Consider the following 20,000-nt stretch of genomic DNA (forward strand, 5'->3'; position numbering starts at 1 on the left):
GAAAGAGAGAGAAAGAAAAGATGGAAAGGATCGGGCCGGCCGCACGCCCAAACTTTGCGCCCCACGGCAAAGCCAAAGCGTTTCCGGTGCGAAGGACCGTGATGTGTTTCACACGTATGTGGAGTGCAGTCAGCGCGCGCTAGTCTTAATCCTCGTCCGGGAAGGCAGCCCCGAGGGCGGAGTGAGATTACGAGGTTTAGCATGCTTGCGTCTAATTTCGTTTTCTGAAAAGGAAGGCGAAAAAAAGGCAGCGCCTGTGTTTAAAAGACAATCGCAACGAATCAGGCTCGTAAAATTTCCAATGGAAAAAAGGTCTGCGTTTAGTCAGAGAAATTAAAAAAAGAAAAAAGAAAAATCAGAATTGGTTGAGTGAATTTCGCCTCATTACGCCCTGTTTAGACTTGATTGTTTTTTGGACGGCGTTGGTTTGTGATCTCTGTCACCTCATTGATTGGACGGAATGTTATTACTGCGGGGGAGGAATGGAGACGTGGAGTCTGATGGTGGGGAGATTTTAACTGTTACGCTGTCGGGCTCCTAATGTAGCACAGCCATCTCCATCTGAGAACATCTGGTCCACCCATCATGTACACACACACACACACACACATATATACACACACACACACATATATACACACATATACACATGCACACACATATACACACACACACACATATATACACACATATACACATGCACACACATATACGCATACACACACACACACACACACACATACACACACACACACACACACACACATATACACACACACACACATATATACACACATATACACATGCACACACATATACGCATACACACACACACACACACATACACACACACACACACACACACACACACACACACACACACATACATAACCTTATCTCTCTCTCTTACATGCACAGACACATGCACACATACAGGGGAAGAGAGAGAGAGAGGGACAGATAACATTAATGGTCACAGATGTTAGACTAATGCGCACACACGCGCACACACACATACAGAGTGATATCTGTAAATACATCTGGGGATTTAATACTCTTTTCCTCTCATTTGGTTTCCCTCTGTGCTGGATTACCGTTGACCAGTGGGGCTGATGAGTGAGGATATGCCAAATGGTTCCCTTTCAATCCAGTTTCCTCTGTCAATCTGTCGCACTGGTCCACTTTTACTCCAGTTTGTTCCTCTGTGAACATGTCTCGTTTTGTCGGCTCAACCGAAGGGCCTGCCCTCGAAATCATGAAGAACCAGCGACATTTTCAGAGCGAAAAAAGAAGGAAAGAGCAGAGAAAGAGACAAATGTAATTACAGCTTCTACAATTACACAATTACATATCAGAGCATTTTTGCCTCTTTTCTCAATTACACAATTACATATCAGAGCATTTTGGCCTGTTTTCTCAATGACACTGTAACTTATATCAGAGCATTTTGCCCTATTTTCTTAAGTTTTTTTTTTTATATATATATAATGACAAATTGAGCATTTGACATGATAATTAAACGTGACTGCCACTGTTTGTTTGTTTTTTTTTTGGGACAACAGGCTTTCCAAAATGATCCTCTCTTCTGCTTGTACTATAGGCCACAGTGTTGGGTCTTTTTTTTCACCCATCTTTCCTCAGCTCTAAACCCTGCGTTTCTTTTTCGTCGGTCATCCGTGTGTTACGGTAAAATAAAAGCGCGGTAACATTAAAAGGGTTGTCTTTGGTTTACTGTGTTACATGAAGCCTAATTCTATTAAGTGGCCTGTGTAAATGTTATTATGAAAGCACTTATAGGCGGCAATGTCTCTTAATTGTCCTAAAATTACAGTAAGAGTTAATACATGTGAAGAAGGCCCACCTGAATTTAACCCTGGTGAATACCCAGTAAGTGAGCGGAGAGTCCAAAACACCGTCACACTCACAGTTTTGGGATCAAGGCCGTCGTATTTCAAGTACTGAAGTGGAGGAGTCTGTTACTGGCCCTGTCCTGTTGTGTGGACTTTGCTTATTTCTTACAGGAGTCTGTTACTGGCCTTGATGAAGGTCTTAACAAGGCTCCCAGAGACTTTTTATTGGAAGTCGATGGTCTTTTTCATTTGGTCTGTCCTTGTGGCCCTGCCACTATCTCCAGTAGGTTCACAGAATTAACAAAAAGGTCTGCTTAGCATCTCGAGTTTGTTTTTTACCGAAAAAAATCATTGAGAACCGTTCTCTGTTCTCCGGGGATCCCCATAGAGGGGCAGGGGGCTGGACAGGGGTACCATGTGGGGAACTCAAGGATGGAGCGGCATGCTGGGATTAGAACCGGAGACCTTGTGGTTCTGTGTCAGTTGCACCTCAAGCACCAGCTGCTGTCGTGGGTTACGCTTCCCCTTTGGGCTGGTTAGGTTCGCTGGAGGTTAACCCCCCCCCGAGGAAAACCTGCACCCCACTGTCAGTTAGCATACTTCAGCACTGTACCACACTGGATCCCCTGTGTTCTCCTGAGATGTAATTATGTAGATATGAGAATGTATATGTCGGCATGTTTGCTGATATTCCTGGGTCTGGTTTGACAAGAAGGAGGTCCTCTGTGAGTTTATTTAAAATTGAGAGAGAGAGAGAGAGAGAGAGAGAGAACGAGAGAGAGGGGAGAGAGAGTGATTACCCTGGTGTGATAAAATTCCTGTCTCTGTCTTGCTTCAGTTTGTGTTAACCCCTCATTTGCTTTCCCTGTCATTTCAGAATTGAGGGATAAGAAGGTACTGCTTATTGTCCTTGAGCTTGAATTCCCTCCCATAAACACACACACACACACACACACACACACACAAGGGCTAAGGAATGTGCTTCGGTCCACAGAGTCGAGTTTATTAAAACCTGTCGTGTGAAGCGTTGCGTTTGTGTCTGTAGCAGATCAGTGTGAAATGGAAAACCCCATTACTTGGTGTTTTGCTGCTAAGTAACCTATTCATTCTAGTGTAAAAAGTGTCCACTCAGCATCAAATGTGTTCAGGGGCGGCGGGAGGGTGAAAACCAGCTACCATATACGAATGTGTCCTTGACTTCATATCAAGCGATGCACTAGCCTGTCGCAGGCTTACAGAAGAAAGTTACTCTAACTTGCTTATATTGTGGAAGCCGAAACGGTGATATAGGTGTGTTGTCCCTATCAAAATAAATGATTAAATAAATACTGATTAAATAAGTATTACTTTCAGTTTGTCTATGTTTTAAAGGCCACCCTGTTAGCTGGGAGTGGTTTTTCCTGAGTTTTTAGTTTGCACAATATTTGGTGTGAATGTAGAATCACTGACTCCTCTCTCTCCTTTTTTTTTCTCTCTCCAACAGATCGTGAGGACCAATCTATCTTGTGCACGTAAGTAAATTACAGACACACCCCCCTCCTCAGACCTCTCTGCCCCCCCCACACACACTCCCATGTCAATGCTCAGAGGCTTAACCTTTAGCTTCAGTTAACTCCTGTGAAAAACCAGACGGTTAATAGCTAGTACAGCAGCACTATTAATATTATGTATATTTTTTCAAGTAAGTTTTTCCTTATTTGAATATTAAATCACATTATCTTCGGTGAACAACACTGTTTCCAACCTGCCTTGCTTACCAGACTGCTAACCGGGCAAAGACGGGTAAACTTTCCTGTTTCAGAAATGACGTCTTCCTGGGTCGTCCTAGACCTCTGACGGTTGCAGATGTAGTACATATGGCATTCAACCGCGTTCTCTTTCCCCCTGGCCACTGAACTTTAGTGGACTGAGCTGTAAAAGACCGCTCGGACCCGAGCAAGGTTGCCCCCCCCCCCCCCCCCCCCCCCCCCGGCCTTAAAGAGCCTTCCCGCGCAATAAACATCATTCTGACCTAATGAGTCGTCAGCCCATAACCGTACTATGGTTCCCCTGAAATTGCTTACCTCACCTCTACCGTCTGAGCTCAGGGGTTTTAGCTGCTCCTGCTCTCCAGAGGGTTTATGGGCTGGAAAATGGACCTGTCTTTGGGTTTGGACGGGTTTAGGTGATGAGGTGTTACATTCAACTGGGTCCCCCCAGCGACGAACACTCTTTGACCTCGGGTTCCGCCTTCGAGGCTTTGCACGAAGAGCCTCTCAGTGAAATGATGCTTTTTATCCAGGGGTGATGCAGAGGTGTAGAAAAAAAAGCCATGCCGTTCCGTGCGTCATGATTCACGAGAGCACTGGTGGCTAATTGCTGGAAACCCTGGTTTTACAACACCCAGCCAGCATGTCTAGCATATGTTATATAAAAATGGTCTCCCACTCTGGGCTATAAAAAGATTTGATGGAGGGAAAAACTGAAGGGATTTTTTTGCAACTTTGATACAGAATTACCGTTCATTAGTTCTTAAATCTGTGGATTACTGCAGTGCGTTTATGTGGAAGAAATTAGACCTCATGTTCCAGAATGACACCTAGAGTGTTCTAGAATGTTGAGCACTCTTATTGAAATGTATGAAGTGAAGAATGTTCTACTGAAAAACATGACTGAAGGAACTGAACTTTCAGCTGGGCTAAAGCTGGTTTTAAACAGCTCCCCCTGTTGGAGAGGGATAGCTTAACTCTCGGTTGTACAGTAAACAACGTTACTCAACAGGGCATCCTCCAATGTGACAGAATAATTTCTCACTGAAGATTTCAATTGGCTTTGTACTCCTTAAAATAAACGCAGTCAAATATTTCAAAATAACCTAGTGTTACCGCCTAGCGAAGGCTGGGTCTTTAAGTTATAGCCATGAACAGTCACGGTAGAGGAAGAAAGATGTTTTTCTCTCTCTTGCGCTGGTATGATGGAGTATGATGAAGAATGTCAGCTCTAACACACAGTCTTCTAAAATCGTCCTCTACGTGTGACGATGACTGTACCAGTGTTCCCAGTAAAACAGAGCCGGGCCCATAGACCTGTTGAATCTCACACGTCTCAGATAGGAAGGATGTTGACGCACATCTGAGGGTGAAAACTGTGCCCCTCGCCATCCCCTTTCCCACACCCATGTTGACCTTCTGACCCTGGGCGTGTCTTCAGGACAGCCCAGACCAGCACCAGTTCTTAAGTTAAGACAAAAAAAAAGGTCTGTGATGGTATACGAAAACGACGTGTAAAGGCCTTTTTTTTTTTACGAGAGAACAGTACGACAGAGGCACATGGAGTCACGAATCTGTAAGTTCATCATTTTCAAATCATGAAAAAACCCATGTTTCTTTATGCTAATTATGCGAAGTCAAAAAAAAAAAAAAAAAAAGGATTTTGCCGCAACTCAAATCGGCTAAAACAGGCCTGCTGTGATGGAGGGCCGATTACTGGAAGCGAAGCGGGCGATTTTTAAACACCGCTTTGTTACGACGACGAGACATTTTCTGGCTGTAGCCCCATTAAGCCCGAGAGCAAGCGCAGAGACAGAGAGAGGTAATAGAAGGTTCTAGTAAAGCCACTGGTATTTGCTGGAAACGGCCCAGGAGTCAGAACTGGTGGAGCGGAGTTTCGGGCCCGGCCCCTGCGGACTCTCCCTTTTCTGACTCGCACTGTCATTAGAGCCGACCCAAAAAACATAATCTGCCAGTTCCTGGAGGCTTGCCCACGTCGCCGCAGAACCGGAGAAGGTTTTTGTTAAGAGAAAAAAAAAAAAAAGAAAGTAAAAAAAAAAAGAAAAGATGCAGCGGTAGAAAGAAAGAAAAAAAAACGTGAAAACCACCCCTTCCCAGACTATCTGTACTGGTTCTGTTTGATGTGATGGTCTCGCTGTGCTCTTTTGTTTGTCTTTTTTTTTTTTTTTTTTGTCTGTCATGTAGGTTTGTTTTTTTTGTCTATGGGTTTGGATGCCACTGCGCTGATGGAAAATTCTAGAAGCTGACCACAAAGCCAGGGATCCATCTTACAATGAAAATCATGATTGTTTTGTTTTGGGTTTTTCGTTTTTCCCCCCCCCAAATAAATAAATATTAAACATAGCTTAAATATTTAAGGGTTTCCAATAAGTCTCAGAGTGAAAGGCTTTTTTTCCTCTGAACGAGAGCCAAGCTTTAGAGAGATGGCAGCTCTAAGACAAATGTTGTGGATTTGATTAATACCATTGGGCATCAGTGAGATTTTATTGATTGGTTAATGTTTTGTCTCTGTAGACCTCCCATCTGCCATTGTGTTTATTGTTGAACATTTCAGGCATACCACAGAGACACTTGGGGACAAAAGTTTGGCCGTCACACCATTTGATCAGCTTTCACTTATCATCTGTTCTCTTTTTATATTTGGGTTTTTTTTTTGTCTTTTTTCCCTTTTCCCTCTGTTTTCTCCTCCGCGTCGTTCACAGGGGCGAATCAGGCGCCGGGAAGACTGAAAACACCAAAAAGGTCATCCAGTACCTGGCCCACGTCGCCTCCTCCCACAAAGGACGAAAAGACCACAACATTCCTGTGAGTATCCATCTCTTTCTCTTTCTCTCTCTCTCTCTCTCTAGCCCTCTCTCTCTCTCTCTCTCTCTCTCTCTCTCTCTCTCTTTCTCTCTCTAGCCCTCTCTCTCTCTCTCTCTCTTTCTCTCTCTTTCTCTCTCTAGCCCTCTCTCTCTCTCTCTCTCTCTCTCTCTCTTTCTCTCTCTAACCCTATCTCTCTCTCTTTCCCTCTCTCTCTCTCTCTCTCTCTCTCTCTCTCTCTCTCTTTCTCTCAGCTCTATCTTTCCTCTCCCTCTGTCTTCTTTTATCTCTGACCTCAGCAGATTGCCTTTTTTTTTTTTTTAAAAAAATCACTTTCAAATGCCTACTCATTAAAGCTATTGCCCTCATGTTGACTAATTACTGCCACGCTAAGATAGCTGTGTTAGCTCTTGCTGTCTAATGCTGCATAACAGGGGATGGCCGCTGCTCCTGATTGGTGGAGCTTCGTGTCATCACAAGCCTCGAGGAGAACGAACTGAAGGAGAGGACAGTGACGTCATAAAGGGGGACCATGGACCCTTTTTTTTGGTGAAGGCCAATAGGAAGCTCAGCTTCACTGTCCTGGACTGGCACTACATAGTGCCTCCCTCCCTAGGGTGCTTAGAGTCCGCTCCTTCAGTTGTGATTCTCCTGAGTCAGGGAGAAATCAGCATCATAAATGTTAATGCAAGTGTATGTGGCACTTATATGTTTCCTGCCTGTCCAATCTAACGCTTACATTTGTTTATTCACGGGAACAAAACAGCCTGACTCGCCTAAACCCATGAAGTTCCAGGCAAGTGTTTCTCTGCTTCCTAAACCCTCTGCTGATTGGTCTAATTTAAAAAAGAAGAAAAAAAAAAATCTTTGCATGTATGCTCTTGAACGTCAACTCTCTGCTTTTCCAAAAACTAACGTCTGGGGTCAACGCTGAAGTTTTTGTTTGTTCTGACAAAAAAAAAAAAAAAACAAAACAAAAAAAACCCCCAATAACCTTTAATGTTTAACTCTGTGTATCCACTCAGCCTGTCAAGAATTGACAGAACAATCCACTGCAAGCACAGTGGGACCTTGAAGGATTTTTCCCCCTTCTTTTAAAAAAACAAATAAAACAAAATTCAGATAATATATTTTGACAGTGACAAACAACAGTTTCTAACTCTCTTGAGCAAACAACCCCCCCCCTCCGCCTCTCCCTTTCTTTGCATGAGGTTAGTTTTATTCATACTTCTCTGGCATGTTTGTATTCTCCATTTCACTCTCTCTATCTGTACAGTAGACATGACCCAAAAAACCCACATTCCAGAGTGACTTCAAGTTTTGATAGTAATTCATTGCACCCTCTCTGAAATTTTCTTTTTTTCTTTACTCCCCCCCCCCCCCCCCCCCTCCCCTGCATGAAACCTCTTTATTTTTAGGCATGTTCATATCTAGAGTAACTTTTGTCCACCGGAACAAAATGGCTTCTTGCACCGTTTGTGTCTTTATTCATGTATTCAATTATTTATTTATTTATTGCATGTACCGTTAACCTCATAGAGCTCATACATCTGTTCTATGTTAGTTGTTCTCCCTGTACTGTTCGCTTTAAAGGTCGGGGTGATGAACAATGACTTTTTTTTTCTTTCTTTTTTTTTTCTGAGAAGCATGTTCTTCTTTAGTCTGTGCACCTGCATCTAATTTACCTATTCATGTTTTCTCCGGCCAATATATATATATATACATATGTCTGACCTTTTCTCCACATCCAGAAAACCTGGGCTTTAAAGCATTCCTCTCTGGGATCCAATACAGTTCGGCAAAATGATTAGATGTGTGCTGCTGTTTCTCTGCCTGTCATCGCTTTTAAAAAAAAAAAAAAAAAAACTCCAGAGCTGGGGCTTTTTTTTTCCCTCCCCTTAAACAGAGTCCGATGCTTTCCGTTATTTTAATTTTGTTTGTTTTTTTTTCTCCTCTGTAATGTGAATTATCTCCAGAGTATCTTTAAAGTGACTGCCTGAATGAAATTGCAAACTAGGGCACTGTGTGTGTGTGTGTGTGTGTTATTGTGTTTTAATCCACATTCCTCCCTTTTTCCCTAATTTAGTTTGTGTTACATCTCAGTATCCTGGTGCCAGAGTACATACAGAACCCCATTCCTTCTCAGGTCTCCCTCTGTAACCTATTAGATGCTTTCTGTGGAGGACAAGGGGGAATATGATTGGTTGTGGAGGGGCAGCTCTGCACTTTCATGGCCAATCAGGAGCCTGACTGGAGAACCTGGTCCAGGCTCTGCTGAGTCTTATGGAGCTGGGGGAGGGGGAGGGGGGGCGGAGCTATGGCTATGAGGGAGAACTGAGGGAGATAAGATGGGGAATTAGGGGGTAAAAAGAAGCCGGAATTTCTAGAAATTTTTTACAAGGAAGACGCATAACCTAGAGTATAGATATAATCGACCAAAGTCTTTGTGCCCTGGTTGGGTATGACAGAATTTGTTTGAATTTTGTTTGGAGTCCAGACTGTTCTCTGGATTTCCCCCACCTCGGTCCACAGCTCCGCAGTGCACTGTGCAGCACTAAGATCTCATAGGAAGATCCACAGTACACACTGTTGCTAATCCAGTTGGAATTTCAAATCCACTGACAATTCATAATGAACTCTGTCAACTCTCTTGCCTGTAAAATTCTCGATACTGGCACATCTTTTTGACTTTTTTTTTTTTTTTTTGCACCAGTCAAGTCAAGCACTAGTGCTGAGATTGAGCCCAATCGCCAAGGTTAGCATCTTGCTCTCAGATTCAGTTCAGTTACGCGGTGTTGCAATGAGCTGCGTTGAACTGTGGTTAGATGCTAGCCCTGCAGGTTAGTTTACGCCACAGTGACATACAGACATTGGAGTGAACTATAGAGCAATAACCGACCCATGCTGTAGTTATAAGCTTGTACAGTTTGTAGGCCCTGATCCAGTAGGTACATGATGATACTTTAGTGCTACAATTAGATGGTTGTGCAGTCAGACCAGTAAAATACAGTGAAACACTGTCTGCAGTTAACCACGGTCGCTACCGTCGCGCTAGGTGGTGGTTACTCCTATTTTGGTCAGTCTGAGCTGCTGCACTGGTTGGAGGAGGTATAAAAAAAAAAAAAAAAAAGGTGGAGAGGGTGGAGGAGTGAGGAATGTGGTGTCTGGAGATGGCGGTTAGCTGCCCGTGTTAACAGCGCTAAGTCTCCTGAGGTGGAGGAAGTGCCCAGTTGGTGCCACGGGAATGTGTGGTCGCCGTAGCTGGCACAGACTGCCTATCTTTGACCACCTCCATCAAATTTCTTTGTCTGGTTTCCATCCGCCCAGACACCTCAGAAAAAGACCCGCTTTCAAGTCTTATTTGGGGCACGTCTAAAGACGTTCCCAAAACCTGGCCGTTTGGAAGAGGCTCGAGATATCCGCGAAAGCCCGCCGTTACATCCAGTCAACAATGGCATGGACAAGCAGTCAGAAGACGATTAGAGCTGACAGTTAACGTTGAGCAGACGCGAGTTCTTACACGCTGTTGTCGCTCACCGTTTATCCATTCAGAGACTCAAATGAATACTGAGAAGGTAGACTCGGGCCTTGACTTTTTAGCTGTCCCTCCGGCGTCGTACATAACCGTGGTGTTGCAAGGGTCTTTGTCCTTCTATGGACTTGTTTGCTACTCTCTGTTAGACCCAAGAAGGGTTTGGAATGGTTTGAGTAGTGATTCCTTGGACCGCAAATGGATTTTTTAGCCGTTAGCGTGGTTGTAGCAATTTGACCAGACAGTTGCTGCCAACTCTTGACTACACGCAGCCAAAAGTTTGAAGATTTCATCATTTGCCCCATTTGATTTGTTATCTTAGCCAATGCTGACTCAAGTGATATTGATTTCACACAACTTCGTCATTTATTCCGACATGAAACTTTAATGTCGACCTTTCATTGTATTCCTTGTGTCCGCTTTTTTTTCCCCCCCTATAGCAGTTTCGTTTAGACAAATGAGGTCTTCAGTCATCTCTCAGTGTTATGACAGAATCTAGTAAATATGGTAATTTCAATAATTCAAACACGCTTTCGATTCTAAATCAGCTTTAGTTGGAGCCAGCTGTCGATATGAAAAGTATTGTGGTACAGCATCGGTGGGGAGTTTTCAGCTGATGTCCTGCTGTGTAACGTTTTTCTCTTATATCTGAGTTAAAGCATATGTCTCACATTTTTTAATGGTTAGCACAGACGCGAAAAATTTGACGAAACCAAGTATTGACATCTGCTTCGTCGTCGCTGAGAGATCAAGAACAGACATACTTTCATCGAAACCCTACGATGACACCCCGTTTGATCTCATACAGCGTGATACTTACCCATAAATCAACCAAACACTCTCTCTCTCTCTCTGTCTCTCTCTAGTTCGACTCAGAAGTTCTCAACACTGCACCATCAGCGTCTCCAGACCAGGATCAAATATGCTTTTAAATTTTATCTCACAAAGTAAAAACCCAAAGGGCCAGACTTCAAGAAGCTTTTCATTTATAGTTTTGACTAAAAGTAGGTGTCGCCTAGATGGTTGATGTCTTCATAATGTACTTAAAAAAATGCGTTTGATGCTGGTCTGCCTGAGAAGCTTCTCTGGGTTTTATTTTTTGACTCCGCGGTGATGGTTGACCCTCTCACTGGTTTTCCAGTACCTCAGAGGAGTGATGATGATGATGGTGATGATGATGAAGATTATAACTTCTTCCTTACCTCTGTAGGGTGAGCTGGAGCGTCAGCTTCTACAGGCCAACCCCATCCTCGAGTCCTTCGGGAACGCCAAAACGGTGAAGAACGACAACTCGTCACGCTTCGTAAGTCGCTCCCCCGCCCCCGCCCCCGCCCGCCCCTCCAGTGTCTCCATCAGCACTTCACACACAGCCGTCTGTATCACCGTGGGAACAGACAAATGAAAGATCTCATATATTATTGACAAGCTAAGAATATGTCCACAGGGTCCGACTAATTTAGAACTGAGCTGGACATTCCTACATTTGTTCCGAGATTCCCTCAGAAGATTGGGCACGCTGTACCTCGCCCTGTCAGACAAGTCCACCCCCAACTAAACTGACCTTATATTATATAGTTTATATGTGTTAAATGTGTAGTGTGTCGTGTTGTGGAATAGCTCTCCTTTCTTGGGGTAGATACTTTGCGTTTGGAGTTATAGGTATAGCACTGGCTCTTTGGTTCCATATAAACAGTTGTTAAGAGGGTAGTTAAACTACTTAAAAGGTAAAGGGTTTTGTTTATGACAAATGCACTGTAAGGCTCTTTTTTGGGGGGTGGGGGGGGGGGATGTCTAAATTATTGCTAGTTAGACTGAGCTCAGGTCCTCTCTGAAAAATCAGTTTCAGAAGTTTTCTTTTTGTGTAATCCCCACCGCTATATTTTTTTTAACTCCAAATCCTTCTACCACTCCTCTTCCAATCCTCTGTCCTTTCGCCGCTCCAAGATCTGATTTGTGTGCGCGTTAAGATATACATACACATACACTGGCAATCTCTCTTCACCACACAAACACATCTGTGTTAGAGCAGTCTCCAAATTCGAAACATGAATCCTGTGACTACACAGCTTTTTAAAAGGCTGCTCTGGTCAGAGTGTTGTAACCCTATAAACGTATAGTGCCAACTGCCTTAGCTCCAAGACAACTCAAACCACCACCGCCTCCTGTTTTTGGTTTTTTGTTTTGTTTTAATCTTCATTACTCTCCCCGCAGGGCAAATTCATACGCATCAACTTTGATGTCACTGGCTACATCGTGGGCGCCAACATCGAAACCTGTATCCTTCATCGTGGAGCCACTTCGATGGGATCGTTGGAGAAGTCTTGATGGTGTGGGGAGGGGAGGGGAGGCGGGGGGGGGGGGGGGGGGGGGTGTTGAAGATCTGCCTTGGCGTTTTGCAGCAGAACCACAGTCCCAAGCTGGAGGCATTCCCGTGGTTACGCAGTTCCAGAAGAATGCAACTCGATGGAACCGGTTCCACAGGCAGAGGAGAGAACAGCGATCGCAGAGGTTCTGTCTGACAAAAGCCAGACCCCACAGTCGGTTCTCTCGTCTGTAATTCTTACCCAGCTTCACTGGAAGCGAACGTCCAGGGTTGTAAACCACTTTAAATATTGTCTTTTCTTACATGTTTTAGGAGGAGGAGGAGAAAAAAAAAGTTCTCTCTCGTTCCAGGAGTGTGTTTCTGCAGTGGGTTTTTTGGCATCATCCTTTTCAAGATTTACTGTTTCTGTTTTGCAAGAGGTTTTTTTTTTCTTGCGGTGGAAATGGCGATATTAATGCTGTGGGAGATTTTATGCATTTTTTTTTTTTTTTTTTTAAATTGAAATGATCCTCCCTCCTTGTCCTAATGTGAACTACTTGTTTGTTTTACTGCTTTGGGAATTTGTGTAAAATAGGTTAAAGAGAGAGAGAGAGAGAGAGAGAGAGAAAAAAAAAAGTAAAAGTTGTTAGAAAATGTTTCCAGAGTGACTTATCAGAGCTGTGAGTCGACCACACAGTCTTGGCAAGAGCAGATTCTCATACATGTGCCCTGAGTGAAAGTAATGGACTTTTTTGACCTTTTGTTCTCAAAAAAAAGGGAGGGAGTGGTGTTGGTTGATAGCCTTCCTGGGTGATTTTTTTTTTCAAACAAGGCTTAGGCAATATTGTTATAAGGTTTTCACAGAAGGTTAGTGCAGCTTATGTCAATGTGTGTAAACCTCTGCGTGCGTGGCTAGATACATGCTGATGTAAACTCTAATGATGTCATAACGACATCATTGTGATGTCAGTCCTGTGTCAAAAGTAATCGAGATTTGCTGAGCCAACACAGACCTTGACGTTAAACGCTCAGACCTTCTGGAAAAGTCCAGAGCGATCCGTCAGGCCAAAGATGAGAGGACCTTCCACATCTTTTACCAGCTCCTGGCCGGATCCGGAGAACATCTCAAATGTGAGTGTCCGTAGGATCTTCATTCAGTTGGATCACTTCTTCGAGAACGCTCTCCCGCTGTCTCTTTAAGATTGAGGGGGAATATGGAGAAATGGATCCTGTAGATTCAGACATGAACAGCACAGAGAGCTGTGAGGATTCACAGCTGTTGACAGATGTTTGTAATGAGTTGAGCTGTCAGTTTCAGCCCAGACTTTGTTTCTAGATGTTGACTTTGGCTAGACGCTCTCCTGCCCCCCTTCTCTCTCTCTCTCTCTCTCTCTGTCTCTCGCTCTCTCTCTCTCTCTCACTCACTCTTCTCTCTCTCGCTCTCTCTCTCTCTCTCTCTCTCACTCACTCTTCTCTCTCCCTCTCTCTCTCTCTCTCTCTCGGTTTCGCCGGGCAGCTGACCTGCTCCTGGAGGGCTTCAATAACTACCGTTTCCTGTCCAATGGCAACATTCCCATTCCGGGCCAGCAGGATAAGGACAACTTCCAGGAGACTATGGAAGCCATGAGGATCATGAGCTTCTCCCATGACGAGATCCTGTGTAAGACCACACACACACACACACACACACACACCTACAATTACTTAGTACTTTATTAGGAACACCTGTACACCTACTTGTTCATGCAATTATCTAATCAGCCAATCATGTGGCAGCAGTGCAGTGCATAAAGTCACGCAGATATGGGTCAGGAGCTTCAGTTAATGTTCACATCAACCATCAGAACGGGGAGAAAATGTGATCTCTGTGATTTCGACCGTGGCATGATTGTTGGTGCCAGACGAGCGGATTTGAGTGCTTTTCTGTAACTGCTGATCTCCCAGGATTTTCATGCACAACAGTCTCGAGAGTTTGCTCAGAACGGTGCGAAAAACAAAAAACGCCCAGCGAGCGGCGGTTCTGGGGACGGAAACGCCCTGTTGATGAGAGAGGTCGACGGAGAATGGCCAGACTGGTTCATGCTGACAGAAAGGCTACGGTAACTCAGATAAGCACTCTGTACAACTGCGATGAGCAGAAAAGCATGTCAGAATGCACAACACGTCAAAACCTCGAGGGGGATGGGTTAAAACAGCAGAAGACCACGTCGGGTTCCGCCTCTGTCAGCCAAGAACAGAACCCCCGAGGCTGCAGTGGGCACAGGTTCACCAAAACTGGACACTTGAAGACTGGAAAAAACCTAGCCTGGTCTGATGAATCTCGATTCCTGCTGAGGCACACAGATGGTAGGGTCAGAATTCGGCACCAACAGCGTGATTCCATGGACCCGACTTGCCTTGCATCAACAGTCTGGTTTTGGGCCGGTTAATACCAGTCAATCATCGCTTGAATGCCACAGCCTATTAGAGCATTGTTGCTGACCACAAGCATCCCTTCATGGCCACAATTTGCCCATCCTCTAATGGCTACTTCCAGCATGACAATGCACCACGTCACAAAGCAAACGTCATCTCAAACTGGTTTCCTGAACCTGACAACGAGTTCAGTGGCCTTCCCAGTCAGCGGATCTGAATCCAGTAGAACACCTTTGGGATGTGGTCGAACGGGACATTCCCAGCATGAATGTGCAGCTGACAAATCTGCAGAAATTGGGTGACACAATCATGTTAACATGGACCAGAATCTCAAAGGGTCATTTCCAACATCTTGTGCAATCCATACCACGCAGAACTGAGGCTGTTTTGAGAGCAAAGGGAGGCCCTACCCAGTATTAGTATAGTGTTCCTAATAAAGTGCTCATTGAGTGTATACACACACACACACACACACACATACAAGCACATGCTAAAACACACACACATACACTCACACTCAGAATTTAGACATAATCATAGAGGAAAAAACACACACACACAGAATTAATACTCATGTTAACACACACACACACACACACACACTTTTACATTCATTTTTCTTTTTGTACATGTTCTGTGGTCATATTTACTCATGGAGTAGCATTAACTATCTGTTTTTACTGCAGCCATGTTGAAGGTGGTGTCAGCTGTGCTTCAGTTTGGAAACATTGTCTTTAAGAAAGAGAGGAACACCGACCAGGCCTCCATGCCTGAAAACACAGGTAACCCCTCCTCTTCTCCTCCCTGATTGGCCGGTTCCATTGTCCATCGTCCATTGTTGTCAAATCATCCTCCGGAATTTTTCCTCATGTTGACAGTTTTGATGAGAGTTACGTCTCTGCTCCGATGTGTTGAGAAAATCTTTGACAGTCTTCTGAACATACACCACAACTTTTTCTCACAATTGAAACATCAGGGCCTTTTTTTCTCCTCCACAAAAACACATTATTCAGATGTCGGGGAGAGGTTTTATTAGTTCTTTTAAGTGAGTGTTTAGATCCACGCCGGGCCACTGAGTGATTTGGTGTAGGGGAGTCTCAGCTGGAGACCAGCTTCACACTAAGACAGCAGAAATAGAGTTTGAACAGATGGGTTTTTTTTTTGTTTTTTTGTTTTTTTGGACCTTCCCAGTGTAGACGTGTTGTTTCCTGTACTCAGATCAGATTTTTTTTTTTTTTACCTCTCTGGTGTAGATGTGGTGTTTTTTTATTACTGATCTCAGGTCAGATTTCTCACCAGTCCCCAAGAGGCCGCACAGTGTCCTCATTTTGGAGTCTACTGTCATGTTTCTTTGTTTATAAAATAATGAATTACAATGTGAACTTGGTTGGACTTTCAAACCTAGTCCAGTATTTTCCGCAGCGGAGCATGTTTTTACTCTTTACTTCATTATTCTCTCTGTGCGTGTGTGTGTGTGTGTGTGTGTGTGTGTGTGTGTGTGTGTGTGTGTGAGATGTATTTGACACGTGGCACGAACAGACCAAGTCTGAAGTCATTTTTCTGGAATTTTCCACGTATTAATTGCCATTTCTCATAGCTAAGCCATTTGTCCCAGGTGTTTAGTGCTAATATTGATTTGTCTGTGTGCTTATAGTCCTCCTGCATAAATGTTTTGTGATGTGCCCAGGCTTAAAGGTCATACTGCTACAGTGAAAAGACATTAGACTCAAAGTTCATTTCTCCCTCCTCAAAACTTCTCAGGATGTATTGACATACTGAGAATAATTGGTTTGGCATTTGTAAGATTTTGTGAAATGGCAGTTAAAAAAAAGACTTCACCTCTTGCTCTTCTCTGCCGATACACATTTACACAACGTTTAAGCAACGTTTAAGCAACGTTTAAGGACCGTTTAACTGTTAAGAGGGCCACTGGGCTGTGGTGGTTCTAAAGCTGAAAATCTGTGTTAGTAGTGTTAGAAGAGAGAGTAAGTCTACAAGAACAAATGTACATTGTTCCTCTTTTGGTGGTTGTTTCCTCTTGATGGTTGTTCATTATGAGGTGGTTTCTCTCTCTGCGGCGGACGGCCGCTGCTCAGACGTTGTTTCATGCTGGTGTCTGCTCTGCTCGCCGTGCGGCGCTGTGCTGAATGTTTTTCACGGCATTTTGTGGTTTAACTCTCTGGGTTAATCGTTCCCAAGGAGTTTCTCTCTCTTTCTCTCCCACTCCGCTTGTGGTTTATTCTCATGGTTAATCATAACTGTACTTTGTCTCTCTCTCTCTCTCTCCCTCTCTCTCTCTCTCTCTCTCTCTCTCTCTCTCTCTCTCTCTCTCTCTGTGTGCCTGTGCCTGTGTCTCTCTGTGTCTGTGTGTCTATCTGTGTTTGTGTGTGTGTGTGTTTGCATGTTTGTGTGTGTGTGTGTGTAGCTGCTCAGAAGCTGTGCCATTTGTTGGGGATGAATGTGATGGAGTTCACCCGCGCCATCCTGACCCCACGCATCAAAGTCGGCCGAGACTATGTCCAGAAAGCCCAAACCAAAGAGCAGGTAATGCCCCTGTGTGTGTGTGTGTGTGTGTGTGTGTGTGTGTGGGACAGAGAGAGAGCAAGAAAGGAAAAGAATTCCTTTTGTGTTAGGTCATCATGATAACCCACAGTCATGTCTGTGATTTCACAAAGATGTAATTTAAAATCAACAAAGTGACTCTTAAAAGTTCCTATTATTTAGTTTTGGCTCACTGACTCACTACTAATAATTACAATGCTCTTACATATGACCTCAGTCATAAAGTAAGTTCACCTGACAGACATGACCTTTAGTCATGCATTTAGTATGAAAAGAACATTATAGGGTTCATGTTCACTCTACCCGCCCCCCCCCCCCCCCCCAGGCTGATTTTGCAGTGGAGGCACTGGCGAAGGCCACGTATGAGAGGTTGTTCCGTTGGCTGGTTCACCGCATTAACAAAGCTCTGGACCGGACCAAACGGCAGGGCGCCTCTTTCATCGGGATCCTGGACATCGCCGGATTTGAGATCTTTGAGGTGAGCCAGAAAAAGCTGGAAAACGGGAGGATGTTTGAGTCGAGAAGTCCAGGTTCCTGTCTTAAATTTACACTCTGTCAACACTGACGTGTGAGCTGACAACAAAAAGACTTCCACAGAAACAGTCATGAGATGATTGAGTTTTTCTGACTGTAAACTATATTTATCATTGTTAACTCACCATTTTGTCCTCTGTCTCTCTGTCTCTCTGTCTCTCTCTCTCTCTCTCTCTCTCTGTCTCTCTCTCTCTGTCTCTCTCTGTCTCTGTGTAGCTGAACTCCTTTGAGCAGTTGTGTATTAATTACACTAACGAGAAGCTGCAGCAGCTGTTCAATCACACCATGTTCATCCTGGAGCAGGAAGAGTACCAGCGCGAGGGCATCGAGTGGAGCTTCATCGACTTTGGCCTGGACCTGCAGCCCTGCATCGACCTCATCGAGAGACCGGTGCGTCTGTGCTTACCGTGAACTCTTCATATTTCCCAGCCAAACCGGCGTTGTTGTGACCGTCTCTCAGATATGATCAGTGTTTAATGTCACCATCAAAATCACCAACAAACCAGTTGTCAAACTGTGACTGCATGCTTTAATACCCCAGATGAATTACCATTTGTTTGATAAAGTCACTGAGAGTCACTGAGAGTCCTGATTGGTTAGCTGTTCTCGTAATGACAAAGCATTCAACCCTTTGAAGAATGACTCATCTATTTTACAAACTGATTTTGGTGTGTGTGTGTGTGTGTGCGCGTGTACATACGTGCGTGTGTGTGTGTGTGTGTGTGTGTGTGTGTGTGTGTGTGTTTCGGCTCTTCAGACCAACCCTCCTGGTGTGTTGGCCCTGCTGGATGAGGAGTGCTGGTTCCCCAAGGCCACAGACAAAACCTTTGTGGACAAAGTGCTCCAGGAACAGGGAACACACCCCAAATTCCAGAAACCACGGCAACTGAAGGACAAAGCCGACTTCTGCATCATCCACTACGCAGGCAGGGTGCGTTCAAACTCCAAAAAAAAAGTAAAAACAAAAAACCCAAACACAAGTTTCCAAACACACTATGTCTGTGTGTGTAGGATGCTGTGTACGGACTAGCATGTTTCCAGCAGTTCAGTCTAATTTAAAAAGAAATAAGAAGACAATAAGTCTTAATCGTGAAACAAGGCGGTGAGACAGAGAAGTTGTGATGATAACAGTGAAGCTTAGGAAGAATAGTACACATATGAAACACAGAAACTGCCAAGACAAACTGCGGGGGGGGGGGGGGGATTGGCACGGTTTGTATGACGGGTTATTGCTAAAAGCCTGAACGCTTTGGCATGAAGACAGAGTGAAGAAAAGACACTCTCAACACGGGGGAGGGGGGGGGGGGGGGGGGGGGGGGGTCAGCTGAGGAGAAAAATGCGCTCGCAGATACAGAAAACATCAGCTTTTCTCTTTTAAAGAAAGGAAATTAATAAATAACACTGGACCCCGCCCTAACGCTAAACCCCTTAATTCAGTGCGAATGTTTGAATTTTGGGTTTTTTGAATTTTGAATGTTTTCGATGTTCTCTTCTGTGTAGTCTAATGTAATGAATCACACTCAGCAGCTGGGGTGCGAGGAGTTTCGGATTGTCCTTAAAAACAAACAAAAAAAAAACATATTAAAGAAAAAAAAACAGTTCCCCGTCTCAGGTCGTCGTGAGCGACCAGCATTTTCTGGTGAAGTTCGCAGGAATGGATGTTCCACACATTACGGTTTGTTGTGGAGATGCTGAACTTGGAAAAGAATTTTACACAGACGGAGACAAAACTACCACCGAATCACAGACTAAACGTTTGTGTTTTCCTTTTCTTTAAACCGTTTGCCAACAACAGCGCCTAAAAATCCAGCTCCAGTTTTTCTTAATGTTCCCAATGTCTGACATCACTCAGTGCTGTGACTGCGTGCATTTCCCCCGACGTCTTGAGGGGAAGATGAATCGGGTCGAAGCGAACCGGGCAGGCCAGGTTTTCTCAGAGAACCGGTCTCCTCTTCTATTGTAAATATCCATTCACACACCCAGTCTGTCATGTCAGACAGATTTTAAATGCATACTTTTATGACACATCTTATTTTTTTTTCCCCGTCTTTCTCTTTCATGTTCTTATAATTAATGTTTTTTTTTCTCCTCATGTAACCGGGGAAGCGGCGGTCGGCTTACGTTTCAAATTGAATCTCTCTCTCTCTCTCTCTCTCTCTCTCTCTCTCTCTCTCTCTCTCTCTCTCTCTCTCTCTCTCTCTCTCTCTCTCTCTCTCTCTCTAGCCTGGCTTTCT

The 20,000-nt window shown here is 44.2% G+C and overlaps 1 protein-coding gene across 3 annotated transcripts in view; it reads left to right on the plus strand.

The window, feature by feature from the left end:
• Nucleotides 1–20,000, plus strand: part of LOC115829905 (myosin-10) — a 76,072-nt gene that overhangs the window by 30,196 nt on the left and 25,876 nt on the right. Inside the window, exons 3-15 of one of the 3 annotated variants that reach the window (XM_030794078.1) lie at nucleotides 3,334–3,361; nucleotides 6,322–6,424; nucleotides 7,188–7,223; nucleotides 7,963–7,980; nucleotides 11,164–11,256; nucleotides 12,165–12,228; nucleotides 13,288–13,386; nucleotides 13,772–13,915; nucleotides 15,357–15,452; nucleotides 17,096–17,214; nucleotides 17,558–17,710; nucleotides 17,983–18,156; nucleotides 18,524–18,697. In XM_030794078.1, the coding sequence (XP_030649938.1) occupies nucleotides 3,334–3,361; nucleotides 6,322–6,424; nucleotides 7,188–7,223; nucleotides 7,963–7,980; nucleotides 11,164–11,256; nucleotides 12,165–12,228; nucleotides 13,288–13,386; nucleotides 13,772–13,915; nucleotides 15,357–15,452; nucleotides 17,096–17,214; nucleotides 17,558–17,710; nucleotides 17,983–18,156; nucleotides 18,524–18,697 (1,301 nt within the window). The remainder of the gene's footprint in view (nucleotides 1–3,333; nucleotides 3,362–6,321; nucleotides 6,425–7,187; nucleotides 7,224–7,962; nucleotides 7,981–11,163; nucleotides 11,257–12,164; nucleotides 12,229–13,287; nucleotides 13,387–13,771; nucleotides 13,916–15,356; nucleotides 15,453–17,095; nucleotides 17,215–17,557; nucleotides 17,711–17,982; nucleotides 18,157–18,523; nucleotides 18,698–20,000) is intronic. The other 2 variants (XM_030794076.1, XM_030794077.1) reach the window with 2 other exon arrangements.

This window comes from Chanos chanos, chromosome 16 (genome assembly GCF_902362185.1).
Source record: "Chanos chanos chromosome 16, fChaCha1.1, whole genome shotgun sequence".
In the NCBI taxonomy this organism is placed as follows: domain Eukaryota; kingdom Metazoa; phylum Chordata; class Actinopteri; order Gonorynchiformes; family Chanidae; genus Chanos; species Chanos chanos.